The 24,694-nt window shown below is 43.8% G+C and overlaps 1 protein-coding gene across 1 annotated transcript; it reads right to left on the bottom strand.

Moving 5' to 3' along the window:
• Positions 1-1,031: 1,031 nt before the first annotated feature.
• Positions 1,032-24,105, bottom strand: LOC311120699 (multidrug and toxin extrusion protein 1-like). The gene is made up of 10 exons (XM_084195272.1): positions 23,895-24,105; positions 23,665-23,778; positions 22,566-22,633; positions 21,488-21,596; positions 20,187-20,262; positions 14,713-14,782; positions 12,526-12,658; positions 8,123-8,217; positions 1,987-2,100; positions 1,032-1,850 (listed from the first exon to the last, which is right to left on the bottom strand). The coding sequence occupies exons 2-10, from the start codon at positions 23,738-23,740 to the stop codon at positions 1,542-1,544; spliced, it is 1,050 nt and encodes a 349-aa protein (XP_084051398.1). The 5' UTR covers positions 23,741-23,778; positions 23,895-24,105; the 3' UTR covers positions 1,032-1,541.
• Positions 24,106-24,694: the final 589 nt, after the last annotated feature.

Here is a 24,694-nt window from a genome sequence, read left to right as displayed (position 1 = left end):
TAAAACGACTCCCTCTGAAACTGAATAAACATCCTCTCAGGTTCCACTTGAAAACATTAGCAAAGTCATAATTCTCCATACACTACATAGTCACCTGGAATGCATTTCAATTAACAGGTGTTCCTTCTTAAAAGTTAATTTGTGGAATTTCTTTCCTTCTTAATGCGTTTGAGCCAATCAGTTGTGTTGTGACAAGGTAGGGGGGGTATACAGAAGATAGCCCTATTTGGTAAAAGACCAAGTCCATGTTATGGCAAGAACAGCTCAAATAAGCAAAGTGAAACGACAGTCCATCATTACTTTAAGACATGAAGATCAGTCAATAAGGAACATTTCGGAACATTTCAAAAACCATGAAGCGCTATGATGAAACTAGCTCTCATGAGGACTGCCACAGGAAAGGAAGACCCAGAGTTACCTCTGCTGCAGAGGATCAATTCATTAGAGTTACCAGCCTCAGAAATTGCAGCCCAAATAAATGCTTCACGGAGTTCAAGTAACAGACACATCTCAACATCAACTGTTCAGAGGAGACTGTGTGAATCAGGCCTTTATGGTCGAATTGCTGCAAAGAAACCACTACTAAAGGACACCAATAAGAAGAAGAGACTTGCTTGGGCCAAGAAACACGAGCAATGGACATCAGGAGTCCAAATTTGAGATTTTTGGTTCTAACCGCTGTGTCTTTGTGAGACGCGGTGTGGGTGAACGGATGATCTTCGCATGTGTATTTCCCACCGTAAAGCATGGAGGAGGAGGTGTTATGGTGTGGTGGTGCTTTGATGGTGACACTCTGTGATTTATTTAGAATTCAAGGCACACTTAACTAGCATGGCTACCACAGCATTCTGCAGCGATACGCCATCCCATCTGGTTTGGGCTTAGTGGGACTATCATTTGTTTTTCAACAGGACAATGACCCCACACACCTCCAGGCTGTGTAAGGGATATTTCACCAAGAAGGAGAGGGATGGAGTGCTGCATCATACGATGCGAATGTCCCTAGCATGTTTCCAGTGAATACGTAGACAGACAATAGAATACTTTTTTTTATTGATTTGACCACTTGTCATTGGGCTGGACATTTCAATGAGAACTCACTGTTAGTCTATTATTTGACAATTTGAAAGCACTGTTTCAACTGGTAGTAGGCCAATTGCAGTGATTTAGCTATACACAGTAGAAACAAGTGCAAATATATCAACATACAATTGGAAACAATCCCATAGATTGGACATCAGACATTTACACTGATTCCATGCTTCCAGTGAAATTAGATTAAAACTGTTGAAGTCAACATTAGGCTGAGGTGACATCACAATGAAAGACAGTTATATTGGAAACATGTTAGGAGACTGAAAGCATATCTTCAGAAGGAACAGTAGTGCAGACGGCCACGGGGGGAGAGGAGACGGGGGCAGCTGTTCCTCTGACCTGAGGTTTGACAGGTCAGTGGTCAGGAGAGTCTCAGGACCCCAGCGCTGTGCTGTACACTTCATACACTCCCTGCAGAGAGACAACCCAGTCCCTCCTCTCCTGTCTCAGAGGGGTGAGTTGAGCTCCAGGGGGGGTGTGGGGGTGGAGGAGTTGGTCCAGTCCAAGGTGAGGTTGGAGCGGCTGTGGATGGAGAGTGCAGGAGGGGGACAGGCCAGGTGAACAGCGACCCCTGTGGCTAGGAGGAGTACTGCAGCCAGCATAGTGAAACCTCTCCTCAGAACCAGCTGGGAGGCAGACAGCAGACCTTTGGACTGGACACCTGGGCCCTCCTCCTCCTGCTCCTCCTCCTCCTCACCTCCTCCTCCTCCTCCTCCCTGGGTGTAACCAGGCGGTTTGGATTCATCGCCCTCTGGCTGGGACACACACAGCATTGACATGAGATACAGGAAATACTTTACACACATTAAGATGAGATACAGGACACATGGCATTTAACACAGACTACAGAGCACATATACATGGATGCTGGACACACACACATTCCCTCACCATGTCAGTGCTTCGAGAGCCTTCTGGAAGCAGAGTTTTAATCAGCGGCTGACCAATAGGAGGCTTCGCTGGAACACACGTTCCCAGCCCTCTCTTCCCAGCACGCACCTGGGCCTGAGGAATTAGTTGGTTGTTAGTTAGTAGAACTGTTATGTTTTTTGTTTATTTGGGGGGGTAGATCAGCTTTGTTATTGCAGATAGATTGTAGTTTCCATCAATGTAATTGTCTGCATCATTTCCAATCCCCCATATATTTAATATATATATATATTTTCCTTTATTATTTTCCCCTAACCCTACCACCCCTCCCCTAATTGGAGTAAACTAACATAGGCTTTTACTCCCAGCTTATACATACTATATACATTTTATGGACAGAGTATATTTTACAATAGTTATCATTTGTTTGTTTTTAATCCCATCCTTCAGCTAACCTCAACCCCTCCCATCTATCTCTGAACACCATCCAGTTTGATTTCTATTTGCCATATGTTTTTAACTGTGCTGTTTCACAAAAGTTCTGAACCTTTCTATTTTCATAGTTTGTAAAGATTGTAAATTAAAGATATACATTTTTGATAAAAGTACTATTATATTATTGATTGATTTACTATGACTTTTCAAATCACCCAGCAGTGCTATTTGCAGAGATAGCTCCAGGTAAATGTTGCTATTCGTCAGCCATTCCTGAACTTGCGACCAAAAACAAGCTACATATGGGCAGTACCAAAACAAATGATCTAATGATTCTGTCTCTTCACAGAAAAATCTGCAGAGCGGAGAAGGTTGTATACACTACCAGTCCAAAGGTTGGACACACCAACTCATTCAAGGGTTTTTCTTTATTTTTACTATTTTTTACATTGTAGAACAATAGTTAAGACATCAAAACTATAAAATAACACATATGGAATCATGTATTTATTTGGTACGGGAGAGACGGGAGAGACGGGAGAGGTTGTGTTTTCTCTAGCAGGAGGTAAGCTTGGCTTCTTATATGGTGTTGAGTAAAGCTTAAACCATGTATTTAGATTGTAGGTAGGTATTGTAGTTAGGTATTATAGGTAGTTTACTCAGGTAGTTATTGTAGGTTATTGTAGGTAATTATTGTAGGTAAGTATTGTATTCGGCGGACCCCGGCGAAGCACGAGGCTAGCCTACCCACTACTTGGACCAACAAAGCTAGCTAGCTAGCGGGTAGCTACTGGTAACTTTTAGCAACTGTGGTTAGTTGTTTCCAATGTTATTTCATGCTTAAGAGTACCTGTGATTGAGCCAGCTAGTTGCCACCATTCAGCTGTTTTTCTAACCTCATTATCCGAGTCATTAACGTTAGGTGGTTGGTAGCTGCTGTACTTAATTACAGCTACTGATAACAGTCTGCTGTAGTTTACAACAATTCTAATTTCTAAAGTGGAAGTTGGGAGAGTTTTATTCGGGTGGTTCAGTGAAACAATTATAGTTTCTGAGGTGGAAGTTGGGAGAGTTATATTTTTTTTTGGTGAGGGAGGCCTGCTCTCTCCTTTCCCAGATGTTTAGTTCATTTCATTCCGATCTCCTCTGCATTATTGTAGCCATCTGCTGCAGCCTGTCAACTATGCCTCTGCCTATCCCTGTTCTCTCCTCTCCGCACAGGCTACACAAACGCCTCACACCGCGTGGCTGCTGCCTCTCTAACCTGGTGGTCCCTGCACGCACCACACACCTGGAGTTCCAGGTCTCAGGCAGCCTCTGGAACTGCCGTTCTGCCGCCAACAAGGCTGACTTCATCCCAGCCTATGCTACCCTCCAGTCCCTCGACTTCCTGGCGCTGACGGAAACATGGATTACCACTGAAAACACTGCTACTCCTACTGCTCTCTCCTCGTCTGACCATGTGTTCTCGCATACCCCGAGAGCATCTGGTCAGAGGGGTGGTGGCACAGGAATCCTCATCTCTCCCAAGTGGTCATTCTCAATTTTTCCCCTAACCCATCTGTCTATCTCCTCATTTGAATTCCACGCTGTCACAGTCACTAGCCCATTTAAGCTTAATATCCTTGTCATCTATCGCCCTCCAGGTTCCCTTGGAGAGTTCATCAATGAGCTTGACGCCTTGATAAGTTCCTTTCCTGAGGATGGCTCACCCTTCACAGTTTTGGGGGATTTCAACCTCCCTACGTCTACATTTGACTCATTTCTCTCTGCCTCCTTCTTTCCACTCCTCTCCTCTTTTGACCTCACCCTCTCACCGTCCCCCCCTACTCACAAGGCAGGCAATACGCTTGACTTCATCTTTACTAGATGTTGCTCTTCTACTAATCTCACTGCAACTCCCCTCCATGTCTCCGACCACTACTTTGTATCCTTTTCTCTCTCGCTCTCCTCCAACACTACTCACTCTGCCCCTACACAGATGGTAACGCGCCGCCGCAACCTTCGCTCTCTCTCTCCCACTACTCTCTCCTCTTCCATCCTATCATCTCTTCCCTCTGCTCAATCCTTCTCCCTCCAATCTCCTGATTCTGCCTCCTCAACCCTCCTCTCCTCCCTTTCTGCATCCTTTGACTCCCTGTGTCCCCTATCCTCCCGGCCGGCTCGGTCCTCCCCTCCAGCTCCGTGGCTTGATGACTCATTGCGAGCTCACAGAACAGAGCTCCGGGCAGCGGAGCGGAAGAAAACTAAACTCCCTGCCGACCTGGCATCTTTTCACTCCCTCCTCTCTACATTTTCTTCATCTGTTTCTGCTGCTAAGGCCACTTTCTACCACTCTAAATTCCAAGCATCTGCCTCTAACCCTAGGAAGCTCTTTTCCACATTCTCCTCACTGCTGAATCCCCCCCCCCCCCCCCTCCCTCCCTCCCTCTCTGTGGATGACTTCGTCAACCACTTTGAAAAGAAGGTTGACGACATCCGATCCTCGTTTGTTAAGTCTAATGACACTGCTGGTCCTGCTCACACTGCCCTACCCTATGCTTTGACTTCTTTCTCCCCTCTCTCTCCAGATAAAATCTTGCGACTAGTGACTGCAGGCCGCCCAACAACCTGCCCGCTTGACCCCATCCCCTCCTCTCTTCTCCAGACCATCTCCGGTGACCTTCTCCCCTACCTCACCTCGCTGATCAACTCATCCTTGACCGCTGGCCATGTCCCTTCCGTCTTCAAGAGAGCGAGAGTTGCACCCCTTCTCAAAAAACCAACACTCGATCCCACTGATGTCAACAACTACAGACCAGTATCCCTTCTTTCTTTTCTTTCCAAAACTATTGAGCATGCCGTCTTTAGCCAACTCTCTTGCTATCTCTCTCAGAATGACCTTCTTGATCTAAACCAGTCAGGTTTCAGGACTGGTCATTCAACGGCGTGGCGAGAAGCTGTCTCCGCACCACGTGCTCTCACCACTGGTGTCCCCCAGGGCTCAGTTCTAGGCCCTCTCCTTTTCTCCCTATACACCAAGTCACTTGGCTCTGTCATATCCTCACATGGCCTCTCCTATCATTGCTACGCTGACGATACACAACTAATCTTCTCCTTTCCCCCTTCTGATAACCAGGTGGCGAATCGCATCTCTGCATGTCTGGCCGACATATCAGTATGGATGACGGATCACCACCTCAAGCTGAACCCTGGCAAGACGGAGCTGCTCTTCCTCCCGGGGAAGGACTGCCCGTTCCATGATCTCGCCATCACGGTTGACAACTCCGTTGTGTCCTCCTCCCAGAGTGCGAAGAGCCTTGGCGTGACCCTGGACAACACCCTGTCGTTCTCCGCTAACATCAAGGCGGTGACCCGATCCTGCAGGTTCATGCTCTACAACATTCGGAGAGTACGACCCTGCCTTACACAGGAAGCGGCACAGGTCCTAATCCAGGCACTTGTCATCTCCCGTCTGGATTACTGCAACTCGCTGTTGGCTGGGCTCCCTGCCTGTGCCATTAAACCCCTACAACTCATCCAGAATGCCGCAGCCCGTCTGGTGTTCAACCTTCCCAAGTTCTCTCATGTCACCCCCCTCCTCCGCACACTCCACTGGCTTCCAGTTGAAGCTCACATCCGTTACAAGACCATGGTGCTTGCCTATAGAGCAGTGAGGGGAACGGCACCTCCGTACCTTCAGGCTCTGATCAGTCCCTACACCCAAACGAGGGCATTGCGTTCATCCACCTCTGGCCTGCTGGCTCCCCTTCCTCTGCGGAAGCATAGTTCCCGCTCAGCCCAGTCAAAACTGTTCGCTGCTCTGGCACCCCAATGGTGGAACAAGCTCCCTCACGACGCCAGGACAGCGGAGTCACTCACCACCTTCCGGAGACATTTGAAACCCCACCTCTTTAAGGAATACCTGGGATAGGATGATGCAATCCTTCTAGCCCCCCCCCCCCCCCCAAAAAAACCCCCACTGGCTATAGGGTGAATGCACCAATTTGTAAGTCGCTCTGGATAAGAGCGTCTGCTAAATGACTTAAATGTTAAAAAATGTAAATGTAGTAATCAAAAAAGTGTTAAACAAATCTAAATATATTTGAGATTTGAGATTCTTCAAATAACCACCCTTTGCCTTAATGACAGCTTTGCACACTCTTGGCATTCTCTCAACCAGCTTCATGAGGTAGTCACCTGGAATGCATTTCAATTAACAGGTGTGCCTTCTTAAAAGTTTTTTTGTGGAATTTCTTTCCTTCTTAATGCGTTTGAGCTAATAAGTTGTGTTGTGACAAGGTAGGGGGGGTATACAGAAGATAGCCCTATTTGGTAAGATACCAAGTCCATATTATGGCAAGAAAAGCTCAAATAAGCAAAGTGAAATGACAGTCAATCATTACTTTAAGACAAGAAACCACTACTAAGGGACACCAATAAAAAGAAGAGACTTGCTTGGGCCAAGAAACACGAGCAATGGACATTAGACCGGTGGAAATTTGTCCTTTGGTCTGGAGTCCAAATTGGAGATTTTTGGTTCCAATCGATGTGTCGTTGCATGAACGGATGATCTTTGCATGTGTAGTTCCCACCGTAAAGCATGGAGGGGTAGGTGTTATGGTGTGGGGGTGCTTTGCTGGTGACACTGTCTGTGATTTATTTAGAATTCAAGGCACACTTAACCAGCATGGCTACCACAGCATTCTGCATCGATACGCCATCCCATCTGGTTTGGGCTTAGTGGGACTATCATAATTTTTTTAAACAGGACAATGACCCAACACAACTCCAGGCTGTGTAAGGGCTATTTGACCAAGATGGAGAGTGATGGAGTGCTGCATTAGATGACCTGGCCTCCACAATCCCCTGACCTCAACCAAATTGAGATGGTTTGGGATGAGTCAGACGGCAGAGTGAAGGAAAAGCAGCCAACAAGTGCTCAGCATATGTGGGAACTCCTTCAAGACTGTTGGAAAAGCATTCCAGGTGAAGCTGGTTGAGAGAATGCCAAGAGTGTGCAAAGCTGTCATCAAGGCAAAGGGTGACTATTTGAAGAATCTCAAATATAAAATATATTTTGATTTGTTTAACACTTTTTTGGTTACTACATGATTCCATATGTGTTATTTCTTATTTTTGATGTCTTCACTATTATTCTACAATGTAGCAAATACTAAAAATAAAGAAAAACCCTTGAATGAGTAGCTGTGTCCAAACTTTTGACTGGTACTGTATATAACATAATATTGGTTGCAAGAATTAGTAGAACTGTTAGTTGATATTATAACTAATAGTTGATAGTTAGTAGAACAGTTAGTTGTTAAAACGGATAGTTGTAAGTTAGTAGAACTGTTGGATGATATTTAGTAGACCTAATAGTTAATAGTAGAAGTCTTGGTTGTTAGTTAGTTGAACTGGTTGGTTGATAGTTAGTAGACCTGATAGTTGATATATAGTATAACTGATAGTTGATAGTTAGTATAACTGATAGTTGATAGTTAGTAGACCTGATAGTTGATAGTTAGTAGAACTGATAGTTGGTAGTTAAAACTGTTGGCTGTTATGATCACAGAACGTTAGCCACCTACATGATCCACAGCTACCAACAACCAGAGAAGAACAGACAGACAGACAGACACAGACAGGAAGTAGAGGTCAGGGGTCAGGGTAACCTACCTCCTTGGTTACGTGTTGCCAGGGTAACCTACCTCCTTGGTTACATGTTGCCAGGGTAACCTACCTCCTTGGTTACGTGTTGCCAGTTGAGTTTGAAGATGACGACAATGAAGAACCCAGTCTGGAGGATGACACAGAGAGAGAGACCCGCCCACAAACCTGACAGGGAGAGCACACACACACGTCACACACAATCACAGAGGTGTCACATACTAGATCAGCACCTAAGAAAGACTAAGAGGTAATAATAGAGGTAGAGGTAGAGGTAGTAGTAGAGGTAGAGATAGTGGTAGAGATAGAGGTAGATATGTAGAGATAGAGGTAGAGATAGAGGTAGAGATGTAGAGATAGAGGTAGAGATAGAGATAGAGATAGAGGTAGAGATAGAGGTAGATATGTAGAGATAGAGGTAGAGATAGAGGTAGAGATGTAGAGATAGAGGTAGAGATAGAGATAGAGATAGATGTAGAGATAGAGGTAGAGATAGAGATAGATATGTTGAGGTAGAGATAGAGATGTTGAGGAAGAGGTAGAGATGTTGAGGTAGAGATAGAGGTAGATATGTAGAGATAGAGGTAGAGATAGAGGTAGAGATGTAGAGATAGAGGTAGAGATAGAGATAGAGATAGATGTAGAGATAGAGGTAGATATGTTGAGGTAGAGATAGAGATGTTGAGGAAGAGGTAGAGATGTTGAGGTAGAGATAGAGGTAGAGGTAGAGATAGAGGTAGAGATGTAGAGATAGAGGTAGAGGTAGAGATGTTGAGGTAGAGATAGAGATAGAGGTAGAGATGTTGAGGTAGAGATAGAGATAGAGGTAGAGATAGAGGTAGAGATGTAGAGATAGAGGTAGAGATAGAGGTAGAGATAGAGGTAGAGATGTTGAGGTAGAGATGTTGAGGTAGAGATGTTGAGGTAGAGATAGAGATAGAGATGTTGAGGTAGAGATAGAGATGTTGAGGTAGAGAGGTAGAGGTAGAGGTAGAGATAGAGATAGAGATAGAGGTAGAGGTAGAGGTAGAGATGTTGAGGTAGAGATAGAGATAGAGATGTTGAGGTAGAGATAGAGGTAGAGATAGAGGTAGAGGTAGAGATAGAGATAGAGATGTTGAGGTAGAGATAGAGATGTTGAGGTAGAGATAGAGGTAGAGGTAGAGATGTTGAGGTAGAGGTAGAGATGTTGAGGTAGAGAGGTAGAGGTAGAGGTAGAGATAGAGATAGAGGTAGAGGTAGAGGTAGAGATGTTGAGGTAGAGATAGAGATAGAGATGTTGAGGTAGAGATAGAGATGTTGAGGAAGAGGTAGAGGTAGAGGTAGAGATAGAGATAGAGATAGAGGTAGAGGTAGAGGTAGAGATGTTGAGGTAGAGATAGAGATAGAGATGTTGAGGTAGAGATAGAGGTAGAGATAGAGGTAGAGGTAGAGATAGAGATAGAGATGTTGAGGTAGAGATAGAGATGTTGAGGTAGAGATAGAGGTAGAGGTAGAGATGTTGAGGTAGAGGTAGAGATGTTGAGGTAGAGAGGTAGAGGTAGAGGTAGAGATAGAGATAGAGGTAGAGGTAGAGGTAGAGATGTTGAGGTAGAGATAGAGATAGAGATGTTGAGGTAGAGATAGAGGTAGAGATAGAGGTAGAGGTAGAGATAGAGATAGAGATGTTGAGGTAGAGATAGAGATGTTGAGGTAGAGATAGAGGTAGAGGTAGAGATGTTGAGGTAGAGGTAGAGATGTTGAGGTAGAGAGGTAGAGGTAGAGGTAGAGATAGAGATAGAGGTAGAGGTAGAGGTAGAGATGTTGAGGTAGAGATAGAGATAGAGATGTTGAGGTAGAGATAGAGATGTTGAGGAAGAGGTAGAGGTAGAGGTAGAGATAGAGATAGAGATAGAGATAGAGATGTTGAGGTAGAGATAGAGATGTTGAGGTACAGATGTTGATTTCAAGGTTTTACTGTTAACCTATAAAGCGTTACATGGGCTTGCTCCTACCTATCTTTCCGAGTTGGTCCTGCCGTACATACCAATACGTACGCTACGGTCACAAGACGCAGGCCTCCTAATTGTCCCTAGAATTTCTAAGCAAACAGCGGGAGGCAGGGCTTTCTCCTATAGATCTCCATTTTTATGGAACAGTCTGCCTACCCATGTGAGAGACGCAGACTCGGTCTCAACCTTTAAGTCTTTACTGAAGACTTATCTCTTCAGTAGGTCATATGATTGAGTGTAGTCTGGCCCAGGAGTGTGAAGGTGAACGGAAAGGCTCTGGAGCAACGAACAGCCCTTGCTGTCTCTGCCAGGCCGGTTCCCCTCTCTCCACTGGGGTTCTCTGCCTCTAACCCTGTTACAGGGGCTGAGTCACTGGCTTGCTGGTGCTCTTTCATGCCGTCCCTAGGAGGGGTGCGTCACTTGAGTGGGTTGAGTTACTGACGTGATCTTCCTGTCTGGGTTGGCGCCCCCCCTTGGTTTGTGCTGTGGTGGAGACCTCTGTGGGCTATACTCGGCCTTGTTTCAGGATTGTAAGTTGGTGGTTGAGGATATCCCTCTAGTGGTGCGGGGGCTGTGCTTTGGCAGAGTGGGTGGGGTTATATCCTTCCTGTTTGGCCCTGTCCGGGGGTTTCTTCGGATGGGGCCACAGTGTCTCCGGACCGCTCCTGTCTCAGCCTCCAGTATTTATGCTGCAGTAGTTTATGTGTCGGGGGGCTGGGGTTAGTTGGTTATACCTGGAGTACTTCTCCTGTCTTATCCAGTGTCCTGTGTGAATTTAAGTATGCTCTCTCTAATTCTCTCGTTCTCTCTTTCTCTCTGAGAACCTGAGCCCTAGGACCATACGTCAGGACTACCGGGCATGCTGACACCTTGCTGTCCCCAGTCCGCCTGGCCTTGCTGCTATTCCAGTTTCAACTGTTCTGCCTGCGGTTACGAAACCCCTACCTGTCCCAGACCTGCTGTTTTCAACTCTTAATGATCGGCTATGAAAAGCCAACTGAGAGACCTGAGCCCTAGGACCATACGTCGGGACTACCGGCCGTGGTGACTCCTTGCTGTCCCCAGTCCGCCTGGCCTTGCTGCTATTCCAGTTTCAACTGTTCTGCCTGCGGTTATGGAACCCCTACCTGTCCCAGACCTGCTGTTTTCAACTCTTAATGATCGGCTATGAAAAGCCAACTGAGATTTATTCCTGATTATTATTTGACCATGCTTGTCACTTATGAACATTTTTGAACATCTTGGCATGGTTCTGTTATAACCTCCACCCGGCACAGCCAGAAGAGGACTGGCCACCCCTCATAGCCTGGTTCCTCTCTAGGTTTCTTCCTAGGTTTTGGCCTTTCTAGGGAGTTTTTCCTAGCCACCGTGCTTCTACACGTGCTTCTACACCTGCATTACTAGCTGTTTGGGGTTTTAGGCTGGGTTTCTGTACAGCACTTCGAGATATTAGCTGATGTACGAAGGGCTATATAAAATAAAATTGATTGATTGATTGAGGTAGAGGTAGAGGTAGAGATGTTGAGGTAGAGGTAGAGGTAGAGGTAGAGGTAGAGGTAGTGGTAGAGATAGAGGTAGAGGTAGAGATGTTGAGGTAGAGGTAGAGATTGAGATAGAGATGTAGATGTTGAGGTAGAGATGTTGAGGTAGAGATGTTGAGATAGAGATGTTGAGGTAGAGATGTAGATGTTAAGGTAGAGATAGAGGTAGAGGTAGAGATGTTGAGATAGAGATGTTGAGATAGAGATGTTGAGGTAGAGATAGAGATAGAGGTAGAGGTAGAGATGTTGAGGTAGAGATAGAGGTAGAGGTAGAGGTAGAGACAGAGATAGAGATAGAGGTAGAGATGTTGAGGTAGAGATAGAGATGTTGAGGTAGAGATGTTGAGGTAGAGGTAGAGATAGAGATATAGATAGAGGTATAGAGGTAGAGATGTTGAGGTAGAGATAGAGGTAGAGATAGAGGTAGAGATAGAGATAGAGGTAGAGGTAGAGGTAGAGGTAGAGATGTTGAGGTAGAGATATAGATAGAGGTAGATATAGAGATAGAGATAGAGGTAGATATGTTGAGGTAGAGATAGAGATGTTGAGGTAGAGATAGAGGTAGAGGTAGAGGTAGAGATATAGAGGTAGAGGTAGAGATGTTGAGGTAGAGATGTTGAGGTAGAGGTAGAGATAGAGGTAGAGGTAGAGGGAGAGGGAGAGGGAGAGGGAGAGGGAGAGGGATAGGTAGAGGTAGAGGTAGATATGTTGAGGTAGAGTTAGAGATGTTGAGGTAGAGGTAGAGATAGAGGTAGAGGTAGAGGGAGAGGGAGAGGGAGAGGGATAGGTAGAGGTAGAGGTAGATATGTTGAGGTAGAGTTAGAGATGTTGAGGTAGAGATGTTGAGGTAGAGATGTAGAGGTAGAGGTAGAGATGTAGAGGTAGAGGGAGAGGTAGAGGTAGAGGTAGAGGTAGAGGGATAGGTAGAGGTAGAGGTAGAATACCTAGTATCCTGAGCTTGGCAGCGAACATCAGAGCGATGCCGACTGGAAGGCCAATGCAATAGTACGAGACCAGGTTAGACAGAGCAGCTATCTTCTGTTTACCTGCTCCTACCAGGATCCCTGAACACACACACTACACGCACACACACACACACACACACACACACACACAATATATGGCAAGGATGAGCACCCACTCAAACCACAGCACAACACTTCTCAGCTGTAGTGTGTCAACTTCCTGGCCTTAGTTTAGGTCAGTTCAGAACCAATTTGAAGCCGTTTAATGTCGTGTTTACAATGTTTTGCAACATAAAAGGTAGTTGAGCTCAACTCCATCCCTGGAGAGAACTGTTTGAATGTGTAAAGACCCAGGTACTCACAGGTAGAGAGAACTGTATGAATGTAAAGAGACCCAGGTACTCACCAGTAGAGAGAACTGTATGAATGTGTAAAGACCCAGGTACTCACCAGTAGAGAGAACTGTTTGAATGTGTAAAGACCCAGGTACTCACCAGTAGAGAGAACTGTATGAATGTAAAGAGACCCAGGTACTCACCAATAGAGAGAACTGTTTGAATGTGTAAAGACCCAGGTACTCACAGGTAGAGAGAACTGTATGAATGTAAAGAGACCCAGGTACTCACCAGTAGAGAGAACTGTATGAATGTGTAAAGACCCAGGTACTCACCAGTAGAGAGAACTGTATGAATGTAAAGAGACCCAGGTACTCACCAGTAGAGAGAACTGTATGAATGTGTAAAGACCCAGGTACTCACCAGTAGAGAGAACTGTATGAATGTGTAAAGACCCAGGTACTCACCAGTAGAGAGAACTGTATGAATGTGTAAAGACCCAGGTACTCACCAGTAGAGAGAACTGTATGAATGTGTAGAGACCCAGGTACTCACCAGTAGAGAGAACTGTATGAATGTGTAAAGACCCAGGTACTCACCAGTAGAGAGAACTGTATGAATGTGTAAAGACCCAGGTACTCACCAGTAGAGAGAACTGTATGAATGTGTAAAGACCCAGGTACTCACCAGTAGAGAGAACTGTATGAATGTGTAAAGACCAAGGTACTCACCAATAGAGAGAACTGTATGAATGTGTAAAGACCCAGGTACTCACCAATAGAGAGAACTGTATGAATGTGTAGAGACCCAGGTACTCACCAGTAGAGAGAACTGTATGAATGTGTAAAGACCCAGGTACTCACCAGTAGAGAGAACTGTATGAATGTAAAGAGACCCAGGTACTCACCAGTAGAGAGAACTGTATGAATGTGTAAAGACCCAGGTACTCACCAGTAGAGAGAACTGTATGAATGTGTAAAGACCCAGGTACTCACCAGTAGAGAGAACTGTATGAATGTAAAGAGACCCAGGTACTCACCAGTAGAGATAATTGTATGAATGTATAGAGACCCAGGTACTCACCAGTAGAGAGAACTGTATGAATGTGTAGAGACCCAGGTACTCACCAGTAGAGAGAACTGTATGAATGTGTAGAGACCCAGGTACTCGCCAGTAGAGAGAACTGTATGAATGTGTAAAGACCCAGGTACTCACCAGTAGAGAGAACTGTATGAATGTGTAGAGACCCAGGTACTCACCAGTAGAGAGAACTGTATGAATGTGTAGAGACCCAGGTACTCACCAGTAGAGAGAACTGTATGAATGTGTAGAGACCCAGGTACTCACCAGTAGAGAGAACTGTATGAATGTGTAGAGACCCAGGTACTCACCAGTAGAGAGAACTGTATGAATGTATAGAGACCCAGGTACTCACCAGTAGAGATAACTGTATGGATGTGTAAAGACCCAGGTACTCACCAGTAGAGAGAACTGTATGAATGTGTAGAGACCCAGGTACTCACCAGTAGAGAGAACTGTATGAATGTGTAGAGACCCAGGTACTCACCAGTAGAGAGAACTGTATGAATGTATAGAGCCCCAGGTACTCACCAGTAGAGAGAACTGTATGAATGTGTAGAGACCCAGGTACTCACCAGTAGTGAGAACTGTATGAATGTGTAGAGACCCAGGTACTCACCAGTAGAGCATCAAAGAACTGTGTGAATGTGTAGAGACCCAGGTACTCACCAGTAGAGCATCAAAGAACTGTGTGAATGTGTAGAGCCCCAGGTACACACCAGTAAAGGTATTCACCAGAAAAGGTACTCACCAGTAGAGCATCAAAGAACTGTGTGAATGTGTAGAGCCCCAGGTTCATTGATACGTTGTCCACTATAGCTCTGGAGAGGACAGGACAGGACTCAGGAGGACGTCTATTAACTACTGAGAGATCACTCAGGTCGTGTCTACACTAGACACCTACATGACTTCTGCTATCAGAATACGAAGATCACATTGAAAAGACGGGTGTAGACGCACAGAAGTCGCTTTGGGGTCTGATTGTGTTCAGATCTGTCTGACCACTTCAGGAGGTGGTCAGGGATGCATTGTGTGCTGATTTCTTCTCAGTCTGCACGCAATCAGGCTACCGAAAGTGCATACAGTGGACGACATCATCAGGACTCCTCCCATAAATCTCCAGAAAACTTTTTTTGGGATTGAGAGGCACCTTTTCATTATAACGTTGGAGGAAATACGTTACTAGCGTGTGAGGAACGTGTTTGCTGGCCTCATAAATGATAGCCAGCTAGCTAATATTTAGAAAAAAAAGATGTTTTGTTTGGCTAGAGTTATGCTTAACCATTTGCAATCCCTTTAGCGTTGCTTGCTAGCTTGCTTGCTGGCTAGCTGCAGATGTTAGCTGGCTAGTTGGCTACAGTAGTTAGCTATAGTTAGCTAAAGTAGTTAGCTACTGATGTTAGCTACAGATGTTAGCTGGCTAGTTAGCTACAGTAGTTAGCTACAGATGTTAGCTGGCTAGTTAGCTACAGTAGTTAGCTACAGTAGTTAGCTACAGATGTTAGCTGGCTAGTTAGCTACAGTAGTTAGCTACAGATGTTAGCTGGCTAGTTAGCTACAGTAGTTAGCTACAGTAGTTAGCTACAGATGTTAGCTGGCTAGTTAGCTACAGTAGTTAGCTACAGTAGTTAGCTGGCTAGTTAGCTACAGTAGTTAGCTACAGATGTTAGCTGGCTAGTTAGCTACAGTAGTTAGCTACAGTAGTTAGCTACAGATGTTAGCTGGCTAGTTGGCTACAGTAGTTAGCCCTAGTTAGCTACAGTAGTTAGCTACTGATGTTAGCTGGCTAGTTAGCTACAGTAGTTAGCTGGCTAGTTAGCTACAGTAGTTAGCTACAGATGTTAGCTGGCTAGTTAGCTACAGTAGTTAGCTACTGCCATCAGTTGTTGTGTTATTATCCTATTTAGCCTATTCCATCGTTTTGTAGAATAATATAGAACGTAAAAAGGGAATCCGGACACGGTAGATAGATTTACATGTAGGTGTCGATGCATGACACCTTCAGAACTCTATGATCAGAACTCTATGATCAGAACTGAACTCTATGATCAGAACTCTATGATCAGAACTCTATGATCAGAACTGAACTCTATGATCAGAACTCTATGATCAGAACTCTATGATCAGAACTGAACTCTATGATCAGAACTCTATGATCAGAACTCTATTATCAGAACTGAACTCTATGATCAGAACTCTATGATCAGAACTCTATGATCAGAACTCTATGATCAGAACTGAACTCTATGATCAGAACTCTATGATCAGAACTCTATGATCAGAACTTTACTCTATGATCAGAACTCTACGATCAGAACTCTTTGATCAGAACTCTATGATCAGAACTGAACTCTATGATCAGAACTCTATGATCAGAACTTAACTCTATGATCAGAACTCTATGATCAGAACTCTTTGATCAGAATACTAAAGCTGCATGAACTGTCAAGTCTAGACACGGCCTGAGACCCCTGGTCTCAGAGTAGAAGTGCTGATCTAGGACCAGTTATGCCTTTGATATCATTACGAATAAGATTAGACTCAAACCTCGATCAGCACTCTTACACTGATGCTTTGTGAAAACAGACCCTGAAATCATCTCTTCATAGCCGTAAGTTACGTCACAGATGTAAATTATAGACAGTATTGACACTGTTTGATAAACGTGAGCAAAAATGACTGTATAAAATAAATCACTCTAATACTTAGCTATATTGTATGCTCAAAAACTTTTGGAAATTATATATTAGTTTATACTAATACAATTGCTTAGAGAAAGAGATTTTGTTTAACAAGTAATATAAAACAAATCTAAGAAAGGTAGGGGTAAAAATGATTGACACCCGGATTTTTAAATACCTTTCAATACCTCACCCTGCGAAGATAACGTCACTGAGCCTTTCTCTAAAATGTTTTATGAGTTGGAGATCTTAGACCTACAAACATAATCCTTCCAGATCCAGGTTTTCAATGGGGTTTCAAGTCTGGAGACTGAGATGGCAATTGAAAAATGTTGATTTAGTGGCAAATTAACCATTTCTTTGTGGATTGTGATGTGTGCTTGGGGTTATTGTCTTGCTGGAAGATCCACTAAAGGCCAGGTTTCAGCCTTCTGGCAGAGGCAACCAGGTTTTCAGCTAAAATGTCCTGGTACTGGGAAAAGTTCCTGATGCCGTTAACCTTGTATGTATATATATAATGTATATAATGTATAATGTATGCACACATGACTTTAAGTCGCTTTGGATAAAAGCGTCTGCTAAATGGCATATTATTATTATTATTATTATTATTATTATTATTATCATCTTAACAAGGGCCCCAGGACCAGTGGAAGCAAAATAGCCACATTACATCAAAGATCCACCACCATATTTTACAATAGATACCCCTACCTACAGTATACTGCTGCTAATGTCTATTATCTATCCTGTTGTCTAGTCACTTTACCCCTACCTACAGTATACTGCTGCTACTGTCTATTATCTATCCTGTTGTCTAGTCACTTTACCCCTACCTACAGTATACTGCTGCTACTGTCTATTATCTATCCTGTTGTCTAGTCACTTTACCCCTACCTACAGTATACTGCTGCTACTGTCTATTATCTATCCTGTTGTCTAGTCACTTTACCCCTACCTACAGTATACTGCTGCTACTGTCTATTATCTATCCTGTTGTCTAGTCCCTTTACCCCTACCTACAGTATACTGCTGCTACTGTCTATTATCTATCCTGTTGTCTAGTCACTTTACCCCTACCTACAGTATACTGCTGCTACTGTCTATTATCTATCCTGTTGTCTAGTCACTTTACCCCTACCTACAGTATACTGCTGCTACTGTCTATTATCTATCCTGTTGTCTAGTCACTTTACCCCTACCTACAGTATACTGCTGCTATTGTCTATTATCTATCCTGTTGTCTAGTCACTTTACCCCTACCTACAGTATACTGCTGCTACTGTCTATTATCTATCCTGTTGTCTAGTCACTTTACCCCTACCTACAGTATACTGCTGCTACTGTCTATTATCTATCCTGTTGTCTAGTCACTTTACCCCTACCTACAGTATACTGCTGCTACTGTCTATTATCTATCCTGTTGTCTAGTCACTTTACCCCTACCTACAGTATACTGCTGCTACTGTCTATTATCTATCCTGTTGTCTAGTCACTTTACCCCTACCTACAGTATACTGCTGCTACTGTCTATTATCTATCCTGTTGTCTAGTCACTTTACCCCTACCTACAGTATACTGCTGCTACTGTCTATTATCTATCCTGTTGTCTAGTCACTTTACCCCTACCTACAGTATACTGCTGCTAATGTCTATTATCTATCCTGTTGCCTAGTCACTTTACCCCTACCTACAGTATACTGCTGCTACTGTCTATTATCTATCCTGTTGTCTAGTCACTTTACCCCTACCTACAGTATACTGCTGCTACTGTCTATTATCTATCCTTTACCCCTACCTACTGCTGTGGCTGTAAGTCAGAATTTCACTGTTAGACCCCTGTTGTTTAGGATAAAGTAATCCTTCTTTCTTGTTAACAAACTATAGTTTTGGCAAGTCGGTTAGGACATCTACTTTGTGCATGACACAAGTAATTTTCCCAACAGTTGTTTACAGACAGATTATTTCACTTATAATTCACTGTATCACAATTCCAGTGGGTCAGAAGTTTACATACACTAAGTTGACTGTGCCTTTAAACAGCTTGGAAAATTTCAGAAAATGATGTCATGGCTTTAGAAGCTTCTGATAGGTTAATTGATATAATTTGAGTCAATTGGAGGTGTTCCTGTGGATGTATTTCAAGGCCTACCTTCAAACTCAGTGCCTCTTTGCTTGACAACATGGGAAAATAAGAAATAAATCAGCCGAGACCTCAGAATAAAATCGTAGACCTCCACAAGTTTGGTTCATCCTTGGGAGCTATTTCCAAACGCCTGAAGGTACCACGTTCATCTGTACAAACAATAGTACGTAAGTATAAACACCATGGGACCACGCAGCCGTCATATCGCTCAGGAAGGAGACGCTTTCTGTCTCCTAGAGATGAACGTATTTTGGTGCGAAAAGTGCAAATCAATCCCAGAACAATAGCAAAGGACCTTGTGAAGATGCTGGAGGAAACAGGTACAAAAGTATCTACATCCACAGTAAAACGAGTCCTATATTGCCATAACCTGAAAGGCCGCTCAGCAAGGAAGAAACCACTGCTCCAAAACTGCCATAAAAAAGCCAGACTACGGTTTGCAACTGCACATGGGGACAAAGATCGTACTTTTTGGAGAAAATGTCCTCTGGTCTGATGAAACAAAAATAGAACTGTTTGGCCATAATGACCATTGTTATGTTTGGAGGAAAAATCGGGGTGCTTGCAAGCCAAAGAACACCATCCCAACCGTGAAGAACAGGGGTGGCAGCATCATGCTGTGGGGGTGCTTTGCTGCAGGAGGGACTGGTGCACTTCACAAAATAGATGGCATCATGAGGAAGGAAAATTACGTGGATATATTGAAGCAACATCTCAAGCCATCAGTCAGGAAGTTAAAGCTTGGTCGCAAATGGTTCTTCCAAATGTACAATGACCCCAAGCATACTTCCAAAGTTGTGGCAAAATGGCTTAAGGACAACAAAGTCAAGGTATTGGAGTGGCCATCACAAAGCCCTGACCTCAATCCTATAGAACATTTGTGGGTAGAACTGAAAAAGCGTGTGCGAGCAAGGAGGCCTACAAACCTGACTCAGTTACACCAGCTCTGTCAGGAGGAATGGGCCAAAATTCACCCAACTTATTGTGGGAAGCGTGTGGAAGGCTACCCGAAATGTTTGACCCAAGTTAAACAATTTAAAGGCAATGCTACCAAATACTAACTGAGTGTATGTAAACTTCTGACCCACTGGGAATGTGATGAAAGAAAGAAAAGCTGAAATAAATCATTCTCTCTACTATTATACTGACATTTCACATTCTTAAAATAAAGTGGTGATCCTAACTGACCTAAGACAGGGAATTTTTACTAGGTTTAAATGTCAGGAATTGTGAAAAACAGAGTTTAAATGTATTTGGCTAAGGTGTATGTAAACTTCAGACTTCAACTGTAGCTAAGTATTTTAATTATATATTTTATACAGTCATTTTTGCTCATCTTTCAATCATTTCTGACCCCGCTTTCTATGAATAATAAATGATATATTGTGTAACACTCACTGGTCTGAGGTGAAGATGTAGCCTAAGACATGTCTGGAGCTACCAATGGCTATACCCTGGAACACAGCCAGCACTCCTGCAGCACAAACAACATATAGAACTATATTAATAATATGTACAACAATATATAAAACAATATATATAACTACATTAATAATATATACAACAATATATAAAACAATATAAATATAAGTATATTAATAATATATACAACAATATATAAAACAATATATATATATAAGTATATTAATAATATATACAACAATATATAAAACCATATATATATACATATAACAATATTAATAATATATACAACAATATTTTAAACTATATATAGAACATGGAACAATACATACAACAAATAGAACAATATGTACAATATATACAACAATATATAGAATAATGTACAATATATACACTACCAGTCAAATGTTTGGACACACCTACTCATTCAAGGGTTTTTCTATATTTTTACTATTGTCTACATTGTAGAATAATAGTGAAGACATCACAACTATGAAATAACACATATGGAATCATGTAGTAACCAAAGAAGTGTTAAACAAATAAAAATATATTTTATATTTAAGATTCTTCAAATAGCCACCCTTTGCCTTGATGACAGCTTTGCACACTCTTGGCATTCTCTCAACCAGCTTCACCTGGAATGCTTTTCCAACAGTCTTGAAGGAGTTCCCACATATGGTGAGCACTTGTTGGCACAATGCCACAGATGTCTCAGGTTTTGAGGGAGCGTGCAATTGGCATGCTGACTGCAGGATCATTCACCAGAACTGTTGCCAGATAATTGAATGTTAATTTCACTACCATAAGCCGCTTCCAACATTGTTTTAGAGAACTTGGCAGTACGTCCAACCAGCCTCACAACCACAGACAATGTGTATGGAGTCTTGTGGCGAGCAGTTTGCTGATGTCAACATTGTGAACAGATTGCCCCATGGTGGCGGTGGGGTTATGGTATGGGCAGGCATAAGCGGACAATGAACACAATTTAATTTTATCGATGCCAATTTTCCTGAGGCCCATTGTCATGCCATTCATCCACTGCCATCACCTCATGTTTCAGCATGTTAATGCACGGCCCCATGTCACAAGGATCTGTACACAATTCCTGGGAGCTGAAAATGTCCCAGTTCTTCCATGGCCTGCATACTCACCAGACATGTCACCCATTGAGCATGTTTGGGATGCTCTGTATCGACGTGTAAGACAGCATGTTCCAGTTCCCGCCAATATCCAGCAACTTAATAATATAATGCTAAGCTAAGCTAAGGTCTGACCTGAGAGCACCAGGGCTACTTTACAGGTGAGTAGAGCCCTGGAGGTGTCTCCTGCTCCCAGAGCGTTCCCCACACGCACACAGGCAGCCGCATGGACACCTAGAGGGAACTGGACAAATCAAATCAAATGTTATTTGTCAAATGCGCCGAATACAACAGGTGTAGACTTTACAGTGAAATGCTTACTTACAAGCCCTTAACCAACAATGCAGTTTTAAGAAAGAATACCCCCCCAAAAATCCCATAAAAATACAATATAAAATAATATGAAATAAAAATAACAAATAATTAAAGAGCTGTTCACTAATATGAAGGGGTGTCCACATACTGCTGTATATATAGTGTATCTCTATTAGAATCCACTAATATGAAGGGGTGTCCCCATACTGCTGTATATATAGTGCATCTCTATTAGAATCCACTAATATGAAGGGGTGTCCCCATACTGCTGTATATATAGTGTATCTCTATTAGAATCCACTAATATGAAGGGGTGTCCACATACTGCTGTATATATAGTGTATCTCTATTAGAATCCACTAATATGAAGGGGTGTCCACATACTGCTGTATATATAGTGTATCTCTATTAGAATCCACTAATATGAAGGGGTGTCCACATACTGCTGTATATATAGTGCATCTCTATTAGAATCCACTAATATGAAGGGGTGTCCACATACTGCTGTATATATAGTGCATCTCTATTAGAATCCACTAATATGAAGGGGTGTCCACATACTGCTGTATATATAGTGTATCTCTATTAGAATCCACTAATATGAAGGGGTGTCCACATACTGCTGTATATATAGTGTATCTCTATTAGAATCCACTAATATGAAGGGGTGTCCACATACTGCTGTATACTGTATATAGTGTACCTCTATTAGAATCCACTAATATGAAGGGGTGTCCTCATACTGCTGTACATATTGTGTACCACACTGAGACAGGCCATGGGAGAATGGGGGGAGAAAGGGATCTTGGAGTTTAGGGTGAGGCTGAGTAAGGGGTGAGAAGAGTTACGGGGAAGAGTCTAAGTTTAAGAGGTAACTAGGTAGGTGTGTGTTTATCACCATGTAGGTAATGGCTCCTATCTCCAACAAGACATGCTGTGCTGCAAGATCCACCTCTCCTAGCATACCTAGAGAGAGAGATAAAGAGAGAGAGAGAGAGAGAGAGAGAGAGAGAGAGAGAGAGATAAAGAGAGAGAGAGAGAGATAAAGAGAGAGAGAGAGAGCGAGAGACAGAGAGAGAGAGACAGAGAGAGACAGAGAGAGACAGAGACAGAGAGAGAGCGAGAGAGAGAGATATGTGCACTACTAGAAAAATGGTTTCTTCGACTGTCCCTGTAAGATAACCTTTTTTGGTTCCAGGTAGAACTATTTTGTATCCCATGTTGAACCCTCTGTGGAAAGGGTTCTACATGGAACTCAAAAGGGTTCTACCTGGAACCAAAAAGGGTTCTTCAAAGGGTTCTCCCATGGGGACAGCCGGAGAACCCTTTTAGGTTCTAAATATAACTTTTTTTTCTAAGAGTGTGTGGGGAGAGCAGCCTGATCACTAGAAATAGACCTGATGGTAATAGCACGTCATTTTAAATGAATTTGTTTTAAGCCTTCCCCAAGCCATCGCCCTGACCCTAACCCTAACCCTGACCATAACCCTAACCCTAACCCTGACCGTAACCCTAACCCTAACCCTGACCGTAACTCTAACCCTGACCGTAACCCTAACCCTAACCCTAACCCTAACCCTGACCGTAACCCTAACCCTAACCCTGACCGTAACTCTAACCCTGACCGTAACCCTAACCCTAACCCTAACCCTGACCGTAACCCTAACCCTGACCGTAACCCTAACCCTAACCCTGACCGTAACTCTAACCCTGACCGTAACCCTAACCCTAACCCTAACCCTGACCGTAACCCTAACCCTGACCGTAACCCTAACCCTAACCGTAACCCTAACCGTAACCGTAACCCTAACCCTGACCGTAACCACTTGGAATTAAAGCCTAAACTGTTAACCTTTGAGTTGTTTCTGTTTTAACCCTGAATGAATGCGTCAAAAATAGACGTTCGTCCATGATACATCCAATTTCGAAGGGAAACTATGAGATGTTGTTGGAGAGAGGGGAGAGAGGGGAAGACACACACACACACACGGACTGACCAGCCAGGAAGCCTCCTATCTCCCAGACCCACCACTCGAAGCAGACCATCAGGGTGCTTGGGATGGCCAGATGCATGTAGGAACCCCACTCCTGGAGGGACTCACTGGACCAGCCTGGAGGAGCACACACACATCTGTCATGTTGTAGCTAAAAAACATATCTAGAGACATCAATGACCACATTTGGCCAGCAGAGGGAGGGACAAAGTGTACTACTGAGTGTGTCTGACCTGCCCATGTGTTCTTGTGGAGGCCTCTCCAGCAGATGTATGAGTAGAGTAACAGACAGATGGTGATCTGAGACAGGCTGTTAGCTATAGCAGAGCCTCTACACAACACAACATAGACACAACATCAATAAACACACACACACTCAGAAATGATAACACACAACAACACATGTATAGTAATTGAGAGGAGGAAGAGAAGGAGGAGAGGGAAAGAGAAGGAGAAGAGGGGAAGAGAAGGAGGAGGGGAAGAGAAGGAGGAGGAGGAAGAGAAGGAGAAGAGGGGAAGAGAAGGAGGAGGAGGAAGAGAAGGAGGAGGAGGAAGAGAAGGAGGAGGAGGAAGAGAAGGAGGAGGAGAAGAGAAGGAGGAAGGGGAGGAGAGGGGAAGAGAAGGAGGAGGGAGGAAGAGAAGGAGGAGAGGGGAAGCGAAGGAGGAGAGGGGAAGAGAAGGAGGAGGGAAAGAGAAGGAGGAGAGGGGAAGAGAAGGAGGAGAGGGGAAGCAAATGAGGGAGGGGAAGAGAAGGAGGAGGAGGAGGGGAGGAGGAGGAAGAGGAGGAGAGGGGAAGAGAAGGAGGAGAAGGGTAAGAGAAGGAGGAGAAGGGAAGAGAAGGAGGAGAGGGGAAGAGAAGGAGGAGAGGGAAAGAGGAGGAGGAGGAAGAGAAGGAGGAGGAGGAAGAGAAGGAGGAGGGGAAGAGAAGGAGGAGAGGGGAAGAGAAGGAGGAGAGGGGAAGAGAAGGAGGAGAGGGGAAGAGAAGGAAGAGAGGGGAAGAGAAAGAGGAGAGGGGAAGAGAAAGGGGAGGAGA

Source organism: Coregonus lavaretus (genome assembly GCF_964263955.1).
Source record: "Coregonus lavaretus genome assembly, contig: HAP1_SCAFFOLD_1097, whole genome shotgun sequence".
NCBI lineage: Eukaryota > Metazoa > Chordata > Actinopteri > Salmoniformes > Salmonidae > Coregonus > Coregonus lavaretus.
Note: the sequence above shows the minus strand (reverse complement) of the source record. Positions and strands in the feature narration are given on the sequence as shown.